Raw genomic sequence first — 23,197 nt, 5'->3', positions numbered from 1 at the left:
TCCTAAAAGTACGGTTTTCTTAGTACTTTGCAGAGGAATGCAGAAGATAGAGGATTGATATTTCCTTAAGAGAAAAGTGTGATCAATAACAGTTAAAGTTTGGATAAACCCTCATTATTGGATTTCTACAACTTCAAAACAAATACATGTCGGCTGCCCGGTAAGCACAGACACAACTTCACACATTACGAGCTCACTGCTGACAGCGAATAAAGCTAAATTTGGCGATACACATCTGCAGAGTCACAAATTTTCACATGAACAATGGTTTAAATCAAGATACAACTACACTTGGGTGACGAAATATTTAATGCCAGTTGAAAAACAGAGGTACTGAATTAGTTTAACTGAAAATATTGAAAGCTTATCTAAGTCGTCTTATTCTAGTAATCCAGGGTATGCATTTAACACACAGAACTACCAACGACTTACTGGAATTCATTTTTTACTTCCACACAAGTGCTACCTTATGTGCGCCACATTTAACGAAACAACTTCTGAAAAGTTCCTGGTGTTTTATCATCACAGTTTCCTTTTAATCCTTGTTTGTAAAAACTCTAATTCTGTACTCCATCCAGGAAGCTGCTTCAAAATGACACAGCTAATACACATCAGAATTTACTAAATGTACAGAAATATTTTTTTTAATATCCAGTGTCTTCACTATGAAGATTTTCAAAAGCTAAAAGCGCTTATTTTGCTTAAAAAGCAACTGGGTGATATAAATCAATTTAACTAATGGGCCAAACGATCTTAAAGATGTCATCAGCACTGAATTTATTTTTGTCTTCAGCAGCTTCAAACTTGTGAAATTTATGGTTATAAATGTCATGCTGCAGAGAAGTAAAACATGCCTCATACATAGGTGGATATTTTTAAACTATTGATATTTGAAGGTCTTTGGATCTCAGGGGTGATGGAATAAAATCCAGAGGACACCAATCTGTGAAAAAGTTCAGGTGATACCACAATAAACACCAGATATCCCCTCACCCTGTATCAAATCACGTGGCTGGCACCACCAGCCATGTTTCATACTTCTGTTGACCTATTCAATAGGTCAATAAAGTCCTAATGAAGACTTATTAAACTACCTACCTTACACATTTAATTTTTTAAGCATATTGAAAATTTAATACTTTAAATGTCAGGATTTTTCACGAAGTCATTCGGTGGGAACTATTATTGCAAATAAAGCGTAGGACCACTTTTAAAGTTGCTGTTAACTATGCCAGAGAATACGAATCCTTTAATTATCACTTTGTTCTGTACAGAGTATAAACATAACTCTGAACTCTGAACTAGGGGCATCAGCCCCTTCTCAATGTCTTCTAAAAGTCTGACAGCACCGCTTTATAAAGAGACACAAAATCCTTTTAAAACCTGATCCCATGGAACACAGTGAGGGGAAAAAACAAGACATCAATGAGGGGGCAAAATCAAGCAGCAAATATATCGGCTTAAGAGAAATAATGGTGGTTTACTGGTGTTTTCCCCGGGAACAGCTGGGTACCAAGTCGCGACGTGGGCTGCGCGGCCGAGGCGTCGGGCTGGCTCCTCTTTGAACATGTGTCCTTTCAACTGGAATTAATCACTCTCTTTATCACTCCTGCAGCATCTGGAGCCATAATCATTACCCAACTGCTGAGAAAGAAATGAAACCACTAACCGCACACGGAGCGGAGCTCGGCGTTCGGAGCAGGAAAGTTTTTAGTAAGATTTCACTGGAAAAGTGATTTTTCATGGCCAGCCTTCCAGGACGTGCCACACAAAAGCTGGATGTACTTCAGCAACTGCCTACAACTCATCCTCCAGTATACAGAACCGATATTTTTAGAACCGCTATAATGAGGTTTTAACATACTTTTCAAAATTTAGCTCTATAATCCTAAATCGCTGTTACACACAATACGGCACAGAGATACATTTAACCATAAACTTTAAAAGGTCTCTAGAAGAAGGAACTGCAGAGGTCTACAAGGTGGTACACACCAGGGCATAGTAAGGACCAGATTCTGCCTCTGGATTCACACTCCAGACTCTTACCGATCTCAGCAGGAGTTGTCTATGCAAACTGCAGCTCATCTATTCAAAACTGCTAGGCAGAATGAAATGCCCGCTAAATAGATCAGCTAGCTGAGGGTGATCAAAATAAACCATAACATTATGTCAATAATGTGGATTACCACTAAATATCCCCCAACCATTCCAACTTGTGTTCCTGGTTTTTGCTGTTCTTTTTATTTTTTTTAAGAAAAAAAAATTTAAAAGATTAAGTGGATTACAGCAGGACTATTCACAAACATACCAGGAAAAAAAAAAAACCTAGGGAAATGCAGGTATCAGTGGCCAGACTACCCAAAATTCATGTCCTTAGAAAGAGATAGCTGCATTTTCTGCAGACTGAGGACAACAATATGCATCTTAGGGATTTTAATGCAATTTTCTGTATTTTCACCCACAATTATTCTGCTCTACACAGGAGCTGAATGAGGAAGTGATTACCCTTATATATTGAAATCGTTCAATTAAGTGGCGAAGTGAAACTCTTATTCTAACTAACTTATGATATAATTAATAATAATTTTTAAAAACACTGCAGGGTTCTGAACAAGGGCAGCAGAATAATTAAATCTACTACTCCACTGAAACAGGCTGAAAATGTGATCATCCATTTTTAATGCTCCGCCTCTACGTAACAACAGAAATCTTTCCAACAGCTGCATTCAATTAAAAAAATATTAACCCCAAGGAAAAAGTACAAAAACATCCCCATCTGTTTTTCTTGCCACTCATTGTGCTGCTTTTGTGAGTGAAATATGTACAACAATACAATCCAACAAATTTGAATGAAAAGTACCACAATCCCAATAATAAGCTATCTTTTTTTTTTTTTAAATGAACAATTTAAAAGGAACCACTTTTGCAGATTTTCCCCTGTGACCCACAGCTCTGTTCCCATAGTAACTATTGAGGAAAGAAAAGGATAAGACGCCTAACTTATACTTTTCCCAATACCAACAAAAACCAGAAAAAAGCACCTTATTCTCAAAAACTATTATTCTCAGGAAGGGAAGAGGGACATTAAAAGATTAGTGTGAATCTCCTGTGTAATCTAGTTTAAACCACCACCTACTGAACATTTGATGTCGGTTAGAAAAAGATATTTGTTAAAGCGTGTAGTCTTTGTGTAAAAGAACTACCGAAATAGTTTTGCAAGCCCAACAATAACAAAATTACCAGGCACAGGCTGTAACAGCTTCCACCCGAACCCAGCAGAGCTGTCAGTGCGCGGCCTGCGCTGAGGAACCAGAACCTGCCTGTCATCCACAAGCACATAAAGCGTTAATTTTAATATATATTTCAGTGTCAATTCGGTTCCTCCTTTGCTTGCCTTTTTAATTTGACTGATACTCTATTGTTCCCATATTGCTCGCCGTAGCGCGCTTTTTTAGGAAAAACTACGGAAGCCAGCGATTCTTTCTTTAAGCAGTGCCGCCAAGAACCTTCCACTGGTGTCTTCAAGTCCCTACAGAAAAACAGAGCTCATCACGGGATCATTTTGGTTGGAAGAAACCTTCAAGATCATCGAGTCCAACCCTTAACACTGGCACTAAACCATGTCCCTAAGAACCTTATCTATACGTCTTTTAAACACTTCCAAGGATGGTGAAGCCACCACTTGACTGGGCAGTCTGTTCCAATGCCTGACAACCCTTTCCACGAATAAATTTTTCCTAATATCCAATCTAAGCCTCCCTGGCGCAACTTGAGGCCATTTCCTCCCATCCTGTCCTAATAGGAACATCCCAGGTTTTACAGACAAGGGAAAAGGGCACCAGTTAAAGCACTTCTGCATCTCTGAGCTTGCTTCCCAAACCATAACTCCTGCAGGAACAATCCTGATGCCTCTGGCACTGACATTCTCTGGGCCAACAGGGCAGGTTCTTCAGCCATGACCCCCAGGCTGAGCTTTCAGCCCTGTAGATTAAGGATAAATCCAGAAGCTCTGGTGTACAGGACTGGGTCTGCAATGGGCTGCCGTGGCACATTGTCCAACACAGCAGCAGAGCTCCAGCACCTGGAGGACAGGCCAGGCCAGAAGATGCTCCTCCAGCATACGAAAGGTTCTCCAGGAAAGGGATGGAGCTCCTCTCACATACATTTGTCCAGCTCTCTGACAAACTCACCAGCATCCTGAGGACACAGGATCTCCACCAACTTTGAAATGTCTCACCCACCTAAGTATGATTTGTACCACCGCTGCAAAAGGTTATGAAGTAAGGCAACAGATGCATCGCCACAACTTCAAGACAAGTTGGGATTCAACTGTTGAGGAAACAATACCAGATGAGGAGACCAGATCAGAACTGGGATGATAAGGGTGAAAGAGCAGAACCATATGTAATAAAATTCAAAGGCCTATGGAAAACAAAGGTGAAAATGTGGACAGGAAAGGTGAGGAATAATGAGGAAAGAAAAATAAATATTTAGCAATCTGAAACAATTGCAGTCCTGTCTACGGAAATACAAGATAATTTAAGAGTGGCCACAAAGTTTTTCTAAAATATCAGTGATTGATATCAGCCAGCACATTAAGTTTTGCTGCTGAAAAAATTTCGCCAAACAACTTTCTTTACAAAGTTTCAAGTATTATTGGGGTTTTTTAATGTTCATGGAAATAAAAGTATAATTTATATTGTCCCATAAAATAAGTTTTGTAGAGAATTATTTTAGAAAAATTTAGAACTAATTTTAAAGTACTGTTTTTATAATCACTTTTTAATGGCTACTTAATGAAACTATACTAACAGATTAAGAGAACTTATCTACTTAACTACTTCAAACTGTTTATTACAAAATACTCAAAAAGAGCACCACTTATGTGATTCTGAGATACTTTAATCCAGGCATTTCAAATTAAAATTGTAAAATATCAACGGGTGAAATCTTATCTGGCATTTGATATAATTCTGAGGAGCAATGTTTACAAAATGTTTAGTTTGACTAACCAGTTCAAAGAGGATATGTTTACTACTAGGGGTCCAGAATAGATTGGTATCCTTAATCCACAAACACATTAGGAGTAACTACCAAAAGACTTATTTAAATTAAATAATCTGGCTCAATTACAAAGATATAAATTGATCATGAATATAGTTAAAGGTGCAAATAAGAAGGCTTATCATTCTAGAACAACTTTTCAATCATCAAGTTTATGGCAACAATGTGAGTAGTTTTAAAATGGAACTTAACAGGTTTTTTAAAAATTATTTATTAATTGTTGCTGCTGTCAATATCACAAGATTGTGACCTATAACTCAAGATAACCGCTGCAGTCCTGAACTCTCAGTATAGTGAAGAACCTTGGAGTCATTTAAAATTTTATTAAATCAAGGCTAAATTTCTAGTTTCGAGTTCAAATATTTAAAATTCTGTCCTCCAAGATAGTATAGGAATAACCTACCATTAGAACACTTGCAACAAAATAAGAAGTTTGGAAGCATCAGACAGTCCAAGAAATATTATAAAACTTCCACATGCCACAGAAACATCACTGAAGAGACACTTGCCCTTCATTCATGAACTGCTCTCCTATCTAATGGAAAAAAACCTTAATCTGGGATAGATTATCATTCTTCATCTTGTAGAGCTTTTGGGAAAACATCACTTGCTGCAGAGTTATCTTTTAACCTCATTTCCAGTAGGTTTGAGCTCTACTGTCCTTTGAAGATCTGGATGCCTTTTAACATTTGGTGTACATAGGTAAAAGTTTGCCTTTTAAGACATAAGGTCAAAGGCACTTCCAAACCAGCACTTGGCCTTCTTGAAATTAAGATCTTGAGAAAGGGCATTTCTGGCAGTATTATCTGAGAACAGAGAACAAAAGATCTTTTTCATCTTACCCGTAACTGGCTCACCCACCTTCACGAGTAGTTCAAAGGTTCCTCCACCTTAGAAGCTGTTCTCTGAAAAGTTCATTTCGTACCCTTTTCCATTACGGACTGTTTCTGAAGAAAGGCTAATGATCAAAATCCATTTGCTAACCCTATTTTAAGAATGACTTTCAAACATGGGTAATAACTCTGAATTAAAGTTCTCTTGTGTTCACTTGGGGCAAAAAAAACTTCTGGCTCACCACACCAAGCTCCCAGGAGCCCACAAACACCAGAAGATTAATGGTTTCCTCCTCAGGTAAAAATCTCTCGACTGTGATCAGCTGTATTACAAATCCATTTCCCAGTCTGATATCTCACTTTTAGTGCTCTTCCATTCGTCCCTGCTGGGCTAAATCTCCACCTTGGTTCATTTTCTAGAGAGAATTACAGATGGAGAACTCACTGGGACACCACGTCTGGGTTTCTTATAGTCCTCCTCCTCTCTCATGTAGTACACAGAATATTATTTCCATGTTAAACGGCATTTTACCAAAATTAGTAGAACAATTTTCCTAAAAATAGAACATTTTCATTAAAAAAAAAAAATACTCCCCTTATTAAGAAAAACCTACATCACTGCTTTAGCTCTGAGAGTCAGGTTTTATAGGGTATGTCTCTTATCCCCTTAATTTCTGTCAGTATTTTGGGGGAACAGCATGTGCCCAGTTATTGACGTGTGCTTGATGGAGGAGCTGAAGACACCAGCAGTGACGGTGAAACTCCAACCTGCCCATGTGGCAACTGCGGGTGTCTCTGGGAAGGGCTGATTTTCAGCATTTTGTCAGCCTAATTATCAGCCTCTCTCCTGTAAATCACCCAAGATATTTCCTGTGTGGCACACATTTTAGACTCAATTTAGACTTCAGAACTAAATTCTAGAGTTTTGCCAAAAAATAGGCCAACTAGAATCATGCTGTGGATTCACGTGTGTATTAAAACTGTAAATAGGATATTGAAGGCTTGGATGGTTATCATTAAAACACATTTGCATTACAGAAATTCCAGGCACTTTCAGGACCATTCAAGAGTTGAAGAAAATCAACATGGTGAAATACGCAAATTGCTAATTGGCTATTGCATTAAACACTATTAATTTACAAGGATTTAGATCCAATTAAATTTTCTCAAGATTGTGTCGCTAAAACTGCTTTGTTATTTAGCAAGTATCAGAAAATTATTCAGCTATTTGAAGTTGCTGAGTAATTTAATTGGTATAATTATTGCTTTCATGTTTAGGCTGGTGGCCACAAAATAAGTATCTGACAAGAAATGTCTTGAAACCAAAAGATAAAGTGTACAGATACTTAGCTATTAATATATCATCTCTAGAAACCAAAAGCTAAAATAAATGGATTTAGAACAGGCCACAAATACGCAAAACGCAAGTGCCAGCCCTTCAAATAGCTGAGGGAAGAGTACATATAATCTACCTCACACCGCCGAGTTTTTAAATGTTCGAAATACAGAGCCTGGGTTTTTTGTAGATGCAGTGATTTTAACACAGATGTTTTCACCTGTACCAAGACCACCAGGCACGGCATGAAAATGTACGAATCTGCATTAGATAAAGCCAAGGATTTAGCTGGGAAAAAGCCTGCTTTAGAAACTTTAGTGCTTATATGATGCTCTTTATTTTTCCCCATCCATATTAAGGATGCATCTCTAGACGTCTACGTGCAGGAAAACTTACTTTAGTACTTAGAACTTCATTTTCTTAAAGTCAGAGCTTTCTGTAGTATAATCTCATTTAATTACAAAGCATGGCATTTCAATAAGAAGTTGAATTTCTCTACAGCAGGTAAGTAACCTGACATGCTTGCAACAGACAATTCACAATTTACAAACAAAACAGATCATCTCTTTTCCTATTAGGGATTGCTCATTTCTCATTAGACTGTTTCCTTAAAAAACGGACAACAGCTGCAGGTTTGCTTTCTGTCAGAATGGATCTGCTCAGTTCTGATGTTAAAAGCTAATTCATTTTAGGTTCACTGTGCAGTGCTTTTATTTAATTTCTGTTATCTTTTTATATTGGGCAGAGAAGTGTCAAACTATGGGGTGATATCATAATAATAATTATTATTATTATTGTTGTTATTATTATTATTATTATTCAAACCAAATATCTCATTAGGTCAAGATCTCCATGATCCACACCCCAAAGTTATTTTACTATTAATATCCTGCTGCAAGAGGTTACGTTAACCCCTCTACCTGTCTGGATCCACCTGCTCTGCTCAATTTACCAACCGCCCCTTCCCAAAACATTTCCTGCAACCTTCTGAAAGACAGATACACCTTTGTGATTAATTGTACCAAAACCACATCTCAAACAAAGCAGAAGTAATGCATAAAAAAGCAAACCACACGTCACCCTGATGGCAGACCACCATTTATTGTTTTTTGTAATTAATTTCAAGGTCACTGCAATTTTACTTTAATATACCTGCCTCAGAAATGAAATCTGCAACACATGCCACAGCGCTATGGAAGGAAAGCCAGAAGGTTGTTACCTAAGCCCTGACACTGCAAACGACACCTCGCTCCTTTTCACCAAGACTTTTCTTAAACAACTGTCCATTCAGACTATCAAGAGAAAGCTCAGCCTGTCGTGTTACTTCTTAGGCCAACTGCGAAAAAAACAAGATTCAGGATTCAGAAATGCTGCTGCTTCACTACCGCTGCAGAGAAAGGAGAGGCTTCACAAATAATACTTTGTTTCTTAGCAATACAAGCTGTTTTGGGTGAACATAATATTAATTTCTACCTAAAAATGAACGTTTGGGGTTTTCATGTAACTTTTTCCTAATTTTCAACAAAATACTCCAACGAAAAAATGAAAATTTTGTTTACAAATATTAAAAAAAGAAAAAACCCACCAACTTTGTTTTTGCCAAACGGACAATCAATTTGGCTCAAGCTCACCAGTTATTTTCATTTGGAAAACATTTCACTCAAAGTTGTTTTCTACCTCTCATCACTACATAAACAGAGAAAGTGCATCAAAATCCCCTCGGGATTTAAGGCTTTTAAAATGATTCGAGAGCTCAGATATTTCTAATTCAGTGTATGAGTCACAAAACCTGACAATTTTCTTCTGCATCTGGAAGAGAGACCTTTGCAAGGAGCTCATCACGAGGCTTTCAGAGCAAGGTACCCCTCGTCCACACACACCCCTGCACCACCTTGTTTCGGTTCTAAATACATCTACCTCAGATGCCTTTGAAGCATCAGTATCTCTTTATTGCCAGCTGGAATAATCAAGTGAAATTACATTTTTATGATTTCCAGTGCACACCTCTAAAGACCGATGGTACAACACGCTGCAGAACTGAAGAGAACGACAGCACTGAGGGGGTCTAATTTGTCTTAAAAGAAAACTCTACCTTCCAAAGCTTGTTCAAAAATCATGTAAATAACAGCGAATTCGAGAAAAACAGTTTATGCTGTTGTTTTACTTCCTCTTCATTTTACATGCAAGACATTGTAAAAACAAGTTCTTTAGAAATATAATATCAGATTGTATTTAAGCAGCACTCAGCCTCCCGTCCCAGCGGCCAGGGTGAGAAGCTTGCCTTGGCCCCACCAGAAGGACAGGAGTCCTCCCAGATTAATTGTTTCACTATTCATCTAATTCAGTCTCTTACCCTCTACAGAGCTACAATTAAAAAACAAATAACCAAAACAGCAAAGAACCTCTCCAAAAAGAGGGGGGGGATTATTTTTCCGTCAAATTTAAGCGCTCTGTCACTCAGTCATAAAAGAAGAAATCTCAAAGGGATCGTGGGCAATGAAACCTCTGGTTCAGTTGCATATTTTTGATGAAGTACTTTGAGTAAACATTTCCCAAATTTGCCAATCTTTCCACTTCATTGAACACGCTTTGTTGTTGTGTTGTGCTACAAAATAAACATGCAATGTGTCGTGCTTAGTTTGATGCATCTGTATCGCACCATCTCCCATCCACCTCCTCCCTGTCACTAAGAATCGCTCTGCTATCAGTGTGGATTCACAACAGTTTCCAAACCTTGTGTGTACCCGATTTTGAACATTCGAACACTGCATGCATCCAATCTGACTGACAGAAATATTTCACAAAAAGTACCAACGAAATCTTAACTATAAATAGATCAACCAAGAGTATGGACTTCTGGCTCAGTTCATCCTGAAAGATGCTGGTGTGCCCTTTTCCTTCAAACACGAAAAGAAATTGATTAAATATTTCAAATGAATCAACATTAGGATGACGACATCAGGATCCAGTAAATTTTTACTCTTGGATTAAAATCACTAAAGAGTCCAGAATTAAACTCTAGAGTCACTCTGGTGCACAAATGCAACAGACATGAAGATTACTAATTTAAAATACAGATTAAATACCCCTATTTTACAAAAAAAAAAAATTACAAGAGAAGACATTATCAGATTTTTAAAATTTATTACTGAGCTAAAACAGAATGGAGAAAGGGCAATCCCTCCATCCTCAAATGCAGGAATTACCTATTAGAAAAGCCAACATATCTTTTTCCTACCTGTTTTCCAGACAAACTGGTGACCTCTCCTGGCTTCCAGGTCAGCTGTTTGTAGCATTAAGAAAGCAAACAAAAGGAAGGACTTCCCCAGGCTCTGCCATGCCCAATGAGGAAAAACCCAGTTCTGTTGTAGAAGCATAATTCAGATAATTCGGTGTCTTGTTTTCTTTGATCCTAGAATTAACAAAACAAGAAAAAGCTTGCTAAAAGACGTAAACCACCAAGGTAGCAGGCTCAGCCTAAGAGTAACTTGATGGTCACTGTGCATTTTATAGTCCGTGTGTGCCAGATTTATTGAGGACAAATCTGTTGCAGAGGCTTCTTGGAGAGAGAGAGGGCAAAAAGAGAGGAGAGAACCAGCTCCCGGGGGACCTGCAGCCCCATCTTACAAACACAGACATTGTAAATGATTTTAGCAGATTCTTAAGAAGAAAATTGCTAGTGCAAATAAATGGCAAGGGATCTAGCAACAGTCTGTGATGTGTCTCTTCTCTAATTTATCTTTAGCATGAATATTATCATGCTATAGGCAGGCTAAACCTAAGATGAGACTGGATTACAGGTGGAAAATCCAGTTCTGAATACAGACCCCACATCCTGCATTTAAGATCCCTAACAACTGAAATACCAGATCTGGAATTGTTTCAGCTCCGTACCATGTGTAAACAAGGGATACACAAAAGTAACATCGGAAATACCACAGAAAAAGCAGGGGTTGCTTTTCAGTACACAATGAACCAGCTTAGAGCGGCCAATCAGGCATTACTGGGGCATTTCTCTGGAATTCAGGACTCTCGTTTAAGTCCCTGATCTTTGAGCTCAACCGGCAACCGGTTGCTCTGGAGAGGTCTCTCTGACAAAGGGATTTTAATGAAGCTCTCCAACACTTCAGATGAATACCAGAGCCACATCGGCATCGAGACAGGAATGGATCAAGTACTGTTGCCGGAGCAGTTTTATGCCGTGCAGCTCATTAAAATTATCACTGTGCAGCGTTGGAAGCAAGAAGGAATGTCTGTCTTGGTCTCCCATACAAAGCAGGAGCCCAATTTCTAAATGCCTGCTGCAGCAAACCTCCGCATTGGTTACATACCATAGAAAAGCTCCAGAACAAGAGAGATTAAGACAGAGAGAAAAAAAAACCAAAATCTGGAAATCTATAATTCAGCCCAGTAATTCAAATTTCTCTTCTCTCGTCCCAAAAACCGACCAAGCAGCCACTTATTTACACAGATTTTACATGAGTTTCAAGATATTTTGGATTCGTCCACATTCAAGTGGGAACAGTTCTGAAGTCTCAAGAAGTGTTCATGGTATGGGCCACATCAAAAAAGAGCTGGTTTCTGATGTTAATGTACATACTATTTTTTTTTCTTATGTAATAGCTTTTGTATTTATACCATGTTTAAATTCCCAACATATTTATACTTATTAGTGATTCATCCTGCTTTCATAGGTAAAAACTGTCACATCTGTATTAACATAAAGAGAGTGATAACACCTGTCTTCAAGATTTGTTTTCATTGGTATAATCTTGGTGATTTCATTAAAATTATCAGTTATTAGCAGTTTGGTCCAGAAAATTCCATTACATTCTCAACCTTACTAAAAGCAACATTGTCATAATAGATAATACACAGCATCGGTCTTGATAAGAAACCAAAGATAAACCTGAAAATAGTACATATTGAATATACAGTAAAACTTTTAATTTCAAGCTGTATTTAAATTACTTTGAAACAGCTTCTATCACGACAAATTCATGCAATTATATTTAATCAGATATTGACTAACTAGGGTGGAAGATACAATGTAATATCTGTTCTGTGGTTTAGTTCATTCTTGTGTTTCAGATGAAAAACATTTCAGGCAAGACCTGAAAAAAATCATCAAGCTGACCAAATGCAGTAATGCAGGCAAAGGACCAGGTTTATTGCTTTGCTCGTGTCTTCTGGGTTAATTTAATTCAGAATTCACATTTAATTCAGAATGCAACCCGCTGAGTCCCAACACCTGGACAGTGTAACACAGACCACAAGTGGCCTTATATGAAAATCCCAAGCGAAGCTCAGAAACCTTGAGCATCCTTCAGAAATGAGGAGAGGAACTCAATGCAAATACAGTCCTCAGGAAGAAAAGGGGGGGGCCCTCAGATCTCCTGCAATTAATTATATTTGCCCATCTAGATGGTTGCTCACCTCACACAGAAGAGCTGAGGAGGAACGACTCACTCAGTGTCTTCAGCATTGCAGTTACCATCTACGATGGTCAGAAAACTTTCTGTCAAGGGAAATAGAAGGTATTAGTGACACGAGCTCCAACACTGTTCTCACCCAAAAATGCAAAACAAGGAAAGAAATCACTCAGATGCTCAGACGGAAGAACGGGAGCCAGCACGCCCAGCCCCACGCAGACAGTGCTCATCCAGGCCCAGAAGAATGCCCTAAAAACAACACGTCTTAAACAGGCAAACCCAAGGAAACCCCAGAAAACAGCTGATAAAGATGCTGAGATTTTTAATGTAGTACAGTAGCCCTGATCATCAGCTGCTTTCTCAACACACCGCCCTCATCTCAGCATTCACAGGGTCAGTAAATAGCAATAAATCCTTGGGAGAAGCCACCTCCTGCCCAAAACAAAGGGTTTCGCATACGTTCATTCCTTGGGCAGGACTACAGAGGTAACTGGCTGCTGCTCCCCACGGAGCAAGAACAGAGATTACATTAAATCAGAAAAAACAGAAATAAATTAGACACCATGAGACTGATTCTAATCTCAGCCACCCCAGCCGAGCTCAGTAGAGTCCACTGATTTACACCACAGCAAAGCACAATAAAAATGTGTCTGTATATCTAGATTTGTGTAACACAATTTGGAACAGTAGCTGTTCTGTCCTGATACGACAAAAAATTATTGCACAGGCAACATATGCTATCTACAGAAACATGAATAAATTACATTATGAAGGCCACCAACACTTCACATCAAATTTAGTTACAGAATATCTCAGCTCCCAAATGTGTCAGCATGGTTAGCTGTAAACTGGCAAATAGAGAAGAAAAATGAAGAAAAAAAAATTACATTTTAATAATTGACTTGACCAAGACTAGTTATCATTAAATTCATGCAATTGCTTAAATATGTTCAAGATATGTGTTTTACTCTGAAAAATATCTCACTGTCCCAAAACTGATTATCTGGATTTATTCAATATCCTTCATAATACAGGCCTGGCCAACTAATAGTCTGCACTAATAGATTCTCATGAAATTAAATAATGAGGTGTTGTTTTCGTATATTTGAAGGATTAGGCACAAGCATCCTTTTAGTTTTGTTTGTTTTGTATTGAATCTTATTCAGAGAAACAAAGATATCACACATTAGCTGTAAAGGCTGGGAATACACAGGCAGCCTTGAAAAAGTCACATGCAAGTTTCCTAATGATCATAGCAATGCATTTACATTATCTAATCCACTGCTAATTCTCTTAATGACAGGATTGAATAAAACTAGTTTGGAATAACAGACTTAATTTAGAAACCTGCATTTCTGCTGAAAACACGGCATTCAAGTATAGTGTCAAAATGTTATAAATAAATAAATACGCACACAGCCGACAAATAAATGTCTTATTTCTTAAGTATTCAAAACTTATTTTCATTTTCAATGTCAATGAAATACCCAGCAGCCAAATGAGGGTTTAATCCCTGCTGAGCAAGAGAGGGGAAAAAGTCTCTGGGAAACTTTTCCCGTTTTCCAGCCGCTGCTCAGACACCCACAAGATACAGATGTGCACCCAGGGGCAGATGTTCCCAAGTGACAGGCACTGTGTCCAAGATACATCAGAGTCCTCAAAAGCATCCAACGCTGAAAGACAAAAGATCGATGGTCCAGTTTTGACTCCCCACTCTACACATACCGCACTGGTAGAGACGGGACCAGTTGCTCTTTCTGCAAGTTTCCATGGGACAAGAGTTTCCTTCAGTCGTTCTGCAGCATTTCTGTGGCTTAGTAAAGCTCCATCTGGCTCTGCTCAAATGTGAATTTATACAGTATTTATTAATGAACTTCGAAAAAGATCAACTTAAACTGATCTAAACCTGAGACATGATTTCAACCTTGTCATACATGAATTAAATTCCCCCTGAGTTCACAGGGAGTTGTGACCTTCCTCATCATGGGTAAATGTGACCTACTTTTTTGGTATGAGAAGGGAATGCTGACAAGGACACCTGGGTAGCACTCTCCATTTAAAATACATGATGCAATTAGAATAATCTCAAACACTTTAAATAGCAACCAAAAAAAAAAAGCAATTGCAGATCATATGCGTGGCTATAAATCGTTTGGCAGGTGTCTAGCACAAAGATAAGCATCATTAATCATGAATAAATTTTCTTAATGCAAACGTAATCAGTAATAATGCAACTGTTTGCCTACTACACACAGCACAAACCCATTGCTTTTGATATTCCCAGATAATCTAGATGTTTATAGCATACTCTTAATCCTCAGACACCAGTAAAATCTGCCTTGCCTCCTCAGAAAGCTGTTATCCAAAAAACTAATTCTATTCTGTCCTAAAGCAGCAGAATGCCTGGCCTGCAGCAGCAAAGGCTGATCACCACAGACGTGTGTTGCAGAACATCCCTGGGGTAGATATTTCCAAAAAAACCCACTAATGCTAGTGCTACAGGTATAGAGTTTAACAAAATAAAAGTTTTTGCACAGTCACATACGTTAAGCTAGGAACAGACCTTAAGACCTCAGTGCATGTGTGCCCACGACACAGGTGTGTGTGCATACTGCCCAATTTTGTATTTAATTAACACAGTTACACTAAATGGCCTTTACTTCCATACGGAAAACAAACAATATACATTCTTCCACTTACACATTTGGAGAGAGACAGTCTTCTGGTTAAAGTAGGGGCACCCTAAAGTCTTTCCACTTCCATCTGTCTCAGAAAATTCCTGTACAAAAAGTCACTTGAGGTCACGCTCTGACACTGATACTTGATTCTGCAAGCGCTCCCTTTCATTTCAGTGGAGTGACTTTGCATGTATGAGAACAGCAGCTTGATTTCCTGTACCTCTGCTTCTTCATCACCAAACCTCAGTTAAGAATATTAACTCTTCTTCCACATGTGTTTTAAAAAATAGTGGATAAAAACATACAGCACGAATGAGCTAAGTTTATACATCAGGTTGACAACTGCCTGACAGTATTTTTGTCCTAAGTGGTCACTCATCAGGCATCAAAATACTAAGATCCAGAATTCTTTGGTAATTTGCTACAATAAGAGTAAATAATGCCTGAAAGACCACCTGGTTTAGCACATCTGCATAGAGAAGATAAATCCAAAGATAAATCCAAAGATAAATCCAAACAACCAGCTAAGGATCTAAACCCGCCTGCACCACCTCCAGATCCATTTTCATTTATAAACCTTAAACAACCTTCCTCACTACTCGGTTGCTGGAAAGCTCAGTAGATATCACCACCTCCACCAGTTCCATTTGAAAGTTCAGGTATTTTGGTGATGTCTATAGTCAAATACTAAGAATCTATTAATTATTTAATCTTTTTTCTTCTATTCAATCGTATCTGCTTCTTGTCCCAAAGCTATGAAAGATCTTGCGGATTAAAAGCAAGAATGTGAAATTACTGTACTGCCAATGAATTGCTTCTTAACTTACATCAATTTTGGGGGGGTAAAAATAATGAATCCTAAGTTTTCCTGCTTCAGTTTTTATACATCCGAAAAACGTAACAAAAGCAAGTTTGAATTTAGAAGTTTAATTATAAATTTAGCTAAGTGGATTATAATGAAAGATGTTCCAGCACGGGAGCTCAGACTGATGCATTATGACTACATTAAAGAAAACACCAGAGAATAGACTTTCCATCAGCAGAACGACTTTAATTAAAGCAGTGATAGAGCAGAACTGTTCTGCAAAACGATGCTGCTGGTACGTCTCCTTCACTCGGAGTACTTCAATGGACTCTATGGGAACACACTTGACTTTCAATAATAAAAAGTATATGTGATTTTAGACTTTTCCGAGGAAGCCAGTGCAGAAGATCACTTGTTTCATTTGTACCCAAACACGTACCACTTATGCTCTACCAGAAGAGCAGGGAGATCTCAAAGTCGAGGATTCAGGAGTCTGTGAAAGGCACCACCCTGATGCACAGAGCGCCCCAACATTTCCTTCTACCAAAGTCATTCAGGATGACTCAGTATGCAAGTACCCACGTGTTAGCCCAGCCGTGGACTTCTCAACAGTATTTAACAGCCATGGACCTTTTGGGTGCCCTCGTTGTTGTACCTTAGCACCTGAAGTAGGCTAATTTACCTTCACAAATGTTCTTCAAGCTATTATCATACTCCTCGCAGCAGGAACAAGTACAGAGCAATTAAGATCAAAATGCTCAAGACTGTCAATAGGTTCCTCTTGTGAACTCAGGCATTGATTTTTTTTTTCTGAGCAGCAGAACAAAGAAAGTGTCCAATAACTTTTAAGTAACCTTTTCACACCGCTTGTGCACTTTCAAATATTTAATTAAATACAAGAAGGGCTGTAGCAATTCAAACCAAAGAGCTGCAATGTCCCGGATCCTGCCTCCGACAGGAGACTGATGCCAAATGCCCAGGGTGCAGTATAAGAACGAAGCGTGCATAAATAACATTTCTCGCTATACCTTCCCAGTCTCCAACAAATTGTGGCTTCCATACCTTGGGTATGGAATCCGAATCAGAAGACCTTTGTGTCTGACAGTCCTCTTACAAGCTTACAGAGGCAAATTCTGAACCTATATAGGTTTGGAGGTATTTTTATATAGGTTATGCATATAATCTATATACACCCACACCTGGATCCCTCCTCTGTGTCAGCCGGCACAGCAGAACACAGCCCAGAAAACGCTCAGCGATGCCTTCCCGCTACAGCACATCTTTTCTGTAAGAACAAAACTTTACGGCTTTGAGGGGAAAAAAGTTGCTTTTTGTTTATTTTTCAATGGGAACAGAAAAGTTTGAATCTATTATCAGCATACTGTTCTGCTGCAGCTTTTATCGTTAGCACTGGATGAACTAAAGGTCCTTCAAACCCAGCTACATCCAAGAATTGCTGTCACAGTTGCATAGATGTTGGATTACTGTTAAATTGCAATTAAGCAGACAAAGGGAATGGGAGCTGGCACTGCTTCCAACGCCATTTCAGTAAATACTATTGCAAGTTGTTGTTCAAAGAGGATTACTCTCACTTCACTGGAAAAACATTGCATATAATGCACATTCAGCAGTATAATATCATTTTAAAACTAGTATTTGAAATTATTTTCCTTTAAGAGGCAAAGCTGGAAACCAGACTCAGTAGAAAGCAAACTCCCTACTTGAGCAGCGTGACCGTTCACACTGAAAACAACAGAAAGCTTCAAAGCCACCAATTACAAGGCAGCAGAGTTTTGAAAAAAGAAAAACCCACCTCATAACCTCTGCTGCAGGAACAACGGCAGATTTTCCTAGCACTCCCATTAAAGTGCTTTCAGTTCACAGAAGTTAAATTGCTTTACTGCAGCGATTTTATTCTGCATTCTGATATTACTTTATATTATTTGACATTAATACAGCATTGTAGGCTGTAGGTCATGGTTTTTTTCTCCTCACTGGAACGTGGCCACCACGCAGAGTTTATCAATCTTAAACACAAGGTCAAAATAATACGATCAAGTACCACCAAGTATACGAGCTCAGCAAAGACTCAGGCTCTGTTTAGCAGGGGAAGGACCATCTGCTTCCTTGCCACAGGACTGGCGTATCTGAAGTTCATCTCCAATGTAAATTGTTACAGTCTACCCCTCTTTGGAACAACCAGAGCTACGAAGTACACGCACACACCGAGCATCTGACCAAATAAATTAACAACAGGCAGGAAAATATTACGGTTTTAACTTGTTATTCAGTTTTAGGGAGAGTATGTGGGATTTGGTTTTCAACCTCTAAATATTGGCAACTACGGCTAAAATAATCCCACTCTTGTACACACGAACATGCAGAGGCCAACTTCAATACATCTTGAATGTATTAAGTTTTCCTTGTGCTGTAACACTTATATTAAGAATAATTTCTTTTCCACAATATTCGTACCTCTATTTGTATGTAGTCATTACGATTTTGCCATTTGCACCACCCAGCTCTAGTCTATACCCAAATGAGCTAATACAAAGAGAGACACACACATCTACAAGATAAATTCCATTTCAAAAAACTCATTTCCGAAATGCTGAAATAAACATTTATTCCAATGCATCCCCTGTCATCAGCTGTTTATTTCAGTGCACCAAAGTACAAACTCATAGGAAAGGAGAAAATATGGAGCGCAATGCAATGCAAACACTTCACCACTCCAAACACACACGGGCTCTACAGAGGAGCCCAGTTCATCAAACACTGACACTGTAGTTCTTCATTTCCCACCAAACATCACCAGTGAAGTCTTGTGATGAAGCCTCCTACAACCACAGCTTTATTATTTCTACAGAATAAAACCCTGTGTAAGTCAGGTCCCGTGTAAAAATATGTGCTTTAAATTATTATAGCTAGAGGTGTCAAAATAAATTAATCAAATATATTTTGAGATGCCTTACTGTTGATTCATTCGTCTTCCTTCCATTCACTTTGGAACAGATGCCCCAGTCATTGATGCCAATTGGCCCAGGCACACAGTGTAATAAAGGGTTAAGAAAACATGATATTACTTAGAGAAAAAAAAAAAAAGACACAGTGAAGGCTGAACACGCATTAAAAAAAAAAAAAAAAAAAAAGTGACATTGGGATAAAGAACTTCTAAAAGCTCCTCCTGAACACACACACTCAGATGCCAACATGCACACACTGTGCTCTGAATCCAGTTTTTGCTAACTGCCGTGCAGACGCACTCCAACATGCCACAAGCAACACCGTGTAATAACACACGGCTTGTACTAAAAAGTAGCATTTGGTTTTTAAATGGAATTTATTTTCAGAAACGTGCAAGCTATTGCTTACAAACTTCCTCAGGCCACCTGATGGTCTTGAGGGAATGTTCACAGACCTCGCTCCCCCCTGCAGCAGCGGTTCCAGGACAACCTGTCTCCACAGAATGCACTCAGCAGCCGGGACCTCCCATCATCACATCGCAGCATCACATTGCAGCATCACATCGCATCACGATGCTTCCTTCGGAGTGGGAAAAACACCAGGCACATGCTCCGGCTCAAAGCCCAGCATCTGAAACTCAGGCATTCCCAGGCACTTTGCAAGAGCCACAGAACCAGGTGTAGGAATGTTTTTCATATCAAAACCCATTAATAACACCTGCACATTTAGTTAAAAATGGACTTGCTTTCACTCCAAGATTAACTATGCATGACAAAAACAAAAATACCAAATTGCTATAAGGGCAGTTAGAAAGAATGATACCACCCTTAAAGCAGTTGGAACAACCAGTTGAGTAGAGCCATATATCTATTTTTAAATTTTGTCATTGTTACCTTTTTCATTCTCATTTCTTTTCCCCTGTAGCTGGTTACAGTCACTCACTATATTTTATCACATTAGAAAGTCTAATCTCTTTAAGGTGAGAAATATATTTGCCCTGAACACAATGTAATATGATTCACACAGGGGCCCCTGACACTACTGCAGTATTGATACAAAAAAATAATCGTGACGATATCAACTGATAAAAGCCCTCAGTATAATATCGTTTAAGCAAGGTCAATCGTCCGTGCAGGTGGTTCTTATCAGGGTTCACGTTACATCACTGCTCCCATCATCCTGACCTTCCCTGCTGTCATCCCCATTACAGTTCAATTAACAGAGGAGCCCTGCAGTGGCTTGATGAGCATCTGCTGCCTCTACCAGGCAGTAATTCAATAAGGATACGCCGTAGGAAGGGATAATGAGAAGTCAGCCCAGTTGTTCTGTCTCCTCCCAGGGGGAGCAGGTGAGTTTGGTTTATGGGAAAGAGTGTGACCTAGGAAAATTATCAGTTAATTTCCTATTTCAGAGCTTCAACGCGCTACTGGTAACTTAAAGTGTTCTCTCGTTTCTCTGATGGTGCAGCCCACAAGAATCTAGAATCATTTTTCCTGGTGGGTCCCTGATTAACTACCCTTCCCCGACTGAAAAGATCCATCTCCCTGAAAGCATTTTGTCTTTGCCAGTCCTACCAACGGAACAGTTTCTACTCAGGCATTCAGCAGTGGTATGTCTGAATTAAAAAATTAAACACCTGAGCACAGGAAACGGGCCAAAACTACTACCAAAGCAATTCAGACAGAATGAAATTCACACTCGCGTCACACCTGGGTGAAACACTTTCACAAACCCAAAATCTCCTAGGTCCCCCTGTGCCGCAGATAGTATCGGCCTGGGTTTTCTCTCCCTGCCCCACAGAACACAGTTATCCGTGTTATCAAAATTATCTATGTAAAGTGAAGTGACCACCTCTCCTCCTCACTGGTGCCCAAATCCCAGTTCTGTCCTTCGGCAGCTTTCCTGCAGAGCCCCCCTGTAGCTCCCCCCCACCCTCTCTACCTCTGCTGTTGCTTTAGAACACCCACTCCATCGCCACAAGCCCAGAGCCACCTCCGGTCCCTTCACCTCCTACTCCACCGCTGGTTGTCACAGCGACTGTTTGAAGGACGTGGCTCTGCGCTGTCTCCTGCAGAGCTCTCTCTTTCTCTCACTGCTATGGATCAAACAGCGCTGGAAATGATGAATTCTCAGCCACTGCTCTCAAGATCTCCAATTCTTCCACTATTTTCCACGTGTCTCCTCTTCCGAATACTGAAGACGACTACATTGTTCTTTCTACACAGCTTCTCGTGATGTTCAAACTTCGACCGACTCCTCTGCCACCCAGTTTCCTTTGGCTCATTCCTCCTACGCCCCACATTTATTTCCACCGACCACAGCTTCTAGGGTAGGATGTATTTTGCTTTGTGACTGTAGTGTCCTCACCAGTTTTGCAGCCCACTTGCATTCCTATTTCAATAATCTTATCCACTGAAACAGGTATTTTCAATCTGATTTCAGAAAGAGTTCCCTATTTTATATCTCATTAACATCATTAAGGTGCAGATTTACTAAATAATACGATGGGCATGAGAGAAGAAAAAAAAGAAGATACGTTTGCTCCCCAAGCTCTGCTTCTGTAGCATGGTCAGTGAAACACAGTGAATTTACAAGGCCGCACAGTCCTGTATCTCCACATTCACAGCTTATTTTCTCTCAGGATGAGCTTTGTTTGAGATGCATCCTTTCCCATCACACAATTATTTGCATTGCACTGAGGACTGCCTACCTGCTCTGACGGCTCTTTTCTACGAGTACAATCATCAGGTCTGCTCATTCCTCCTTCGTAGGATAATCCAGGTTGGCAGGTCCCCTCAGGAGGTCTCTAGTCCAACCTTTTGCTCAAAGTAGGAGCGGACGGTTATGAATCTCACAAGATATTCTACATTATCATAGAATCACAGACTCATAGAATCATAGAACAGTTTGGGTTGAAGGGCCCTCCCCAGCTCCCCCAGTGCCCCCCCTGCCATGAGCAGGGACATCTGCACCAGCTCCGGTTGCTCAGAGCCCCATCCAGCCTGGCCTGGGATGTCTCCAGGGATGGTTCAGCCACCACCCCTCTGGCCAACCTGGGACAGGCTCTCACCACCCTCATCTTCTTCATATCTAGCCTGAATCTCCCCTCTTTTCATTTAAAACCATCACCACTTGTCCTATCGCAACAGGTCCTGCTAAAAAGTCTGTCCCCGTAGGCCCCTTTTAAGTACGGAAAGGCCGCAATAAGGTCTCCCCGGAGCCTTCTCTTCTCCAGCTGAACACCCCAACTCTCCCAGCCTGTCCTCCCAGCAGAGCTGTTCCAGCCTCGGGTCATTTCTGGGGCTCCTCCGGCCCCTCTCCAACAGGTCCCTGTCCCTTCCCTGTGCTGGTGACCCCAGAGCTGGGCGCAGGACTCCAGGTGGGGTCTCACCACAGCAGAGGAGGGTCACAACACCCTGCGAAAATTACGCCACTGATCACCAGAGTAAAAGCCGAGGAATCGAGAGTGACTTCTTCAACCGCTTCTCTGAATAACATGCTGAACCTCATCATTCTCTCTCAGCCTGTCCTCACAGCAGAGGTATTCCAGTCCTCTGAGCATCTTGGTGGCCTCCTCTGGCCCCTCTCCACCAGGTCCATGTCTGTCCTGTGCTGAGGGTTCCAGAGCTGGATGCAGCACTGCAGGGGAGTCTCACCAGAATGGAGCAGAAGGGCAGAATTACCTCCCTTACCTGCTGGCCACGCTCCTTTTGATGCAGTCCCCAACTTTTTCATTTTGCTTCTACTTCCCACCAGAAAGCTAGTCTACCAAGCTCACACCACCCGACATCAGAGCTCAAGTTGTGGTTCACCTCCTGCAGGTCCTACAGCCAGGGAGCTTCCCCCATTTCAATTTAATTCTCGTTTCTTTATTCAGTTCTGCCACCTCTTTCTGCTCTTCAGTTTAATCACCTGCTGAACATTGGCTCCTGGTCACCTTTTCCTCAATCCCTTTCCATCCTCTGCCTCTAAGTTTTTCCCATAGTAAACTAGCCGATTTCTCTCAAAATATAACAGATATAATCTTATTACATTCACCACCTTTACTCAGCTTGGTTTCTTATCCCTTTTCTCACCCTACA

At 40.0% G+C, this 23,197-nt stretch overlaps 1 protein-coding gene across 1 annotated transcript in view; it reads right to left on the bottom strand.

The window, feature by feature from the left end:
• Positions 1 to 23,197, bottom strand: part of THSD7B (thrombospondin type 1 domain containing 7B) — a 314,098-nt gene that overhangs the window by 249,858 nt on the left and 41,043 nt on the right. Inside the window, exons 2-3 of the mRNA XM_065637807.1 lie at positions 12,670 to 12,751; positions 10,472 to 10,645 (exon numbers count right to left, since the gene is read on the bottom strand). Coding sequence (XP_065493879.1) covers positions 10,472 to 10,610 — 139 coding nt within the window. The 5' untranslated portion in view covers positions 10,611 to 10,645; positions 12,670 to 12,751. The remainder of the gene's footprint in view (positions 1 to 10,471; positions 10,646 to 12,669; positions 12,752 to 23,197) is intronic.

This window comes from Caloenas nicobarica, chromosome 6 (assembly GCF_036013445.1).
Source record: "Caloenas nicobarica isolate bCalNic1 chromosome 6, bCalNic1.hap1, whole genome shotgun sequence".
Classification (NCBI taxonomy): Eukaryota; Metazoa; Chordata; class Aves; order Columbiformes; family Columbidae; genus Caloenas; species Caloenas nicobarica.
The sequence above is the reverse complement of the archived record's forward strand: the minus strand, read 5'-3'. Positions and strand labels throughout refer to the sequence as shown.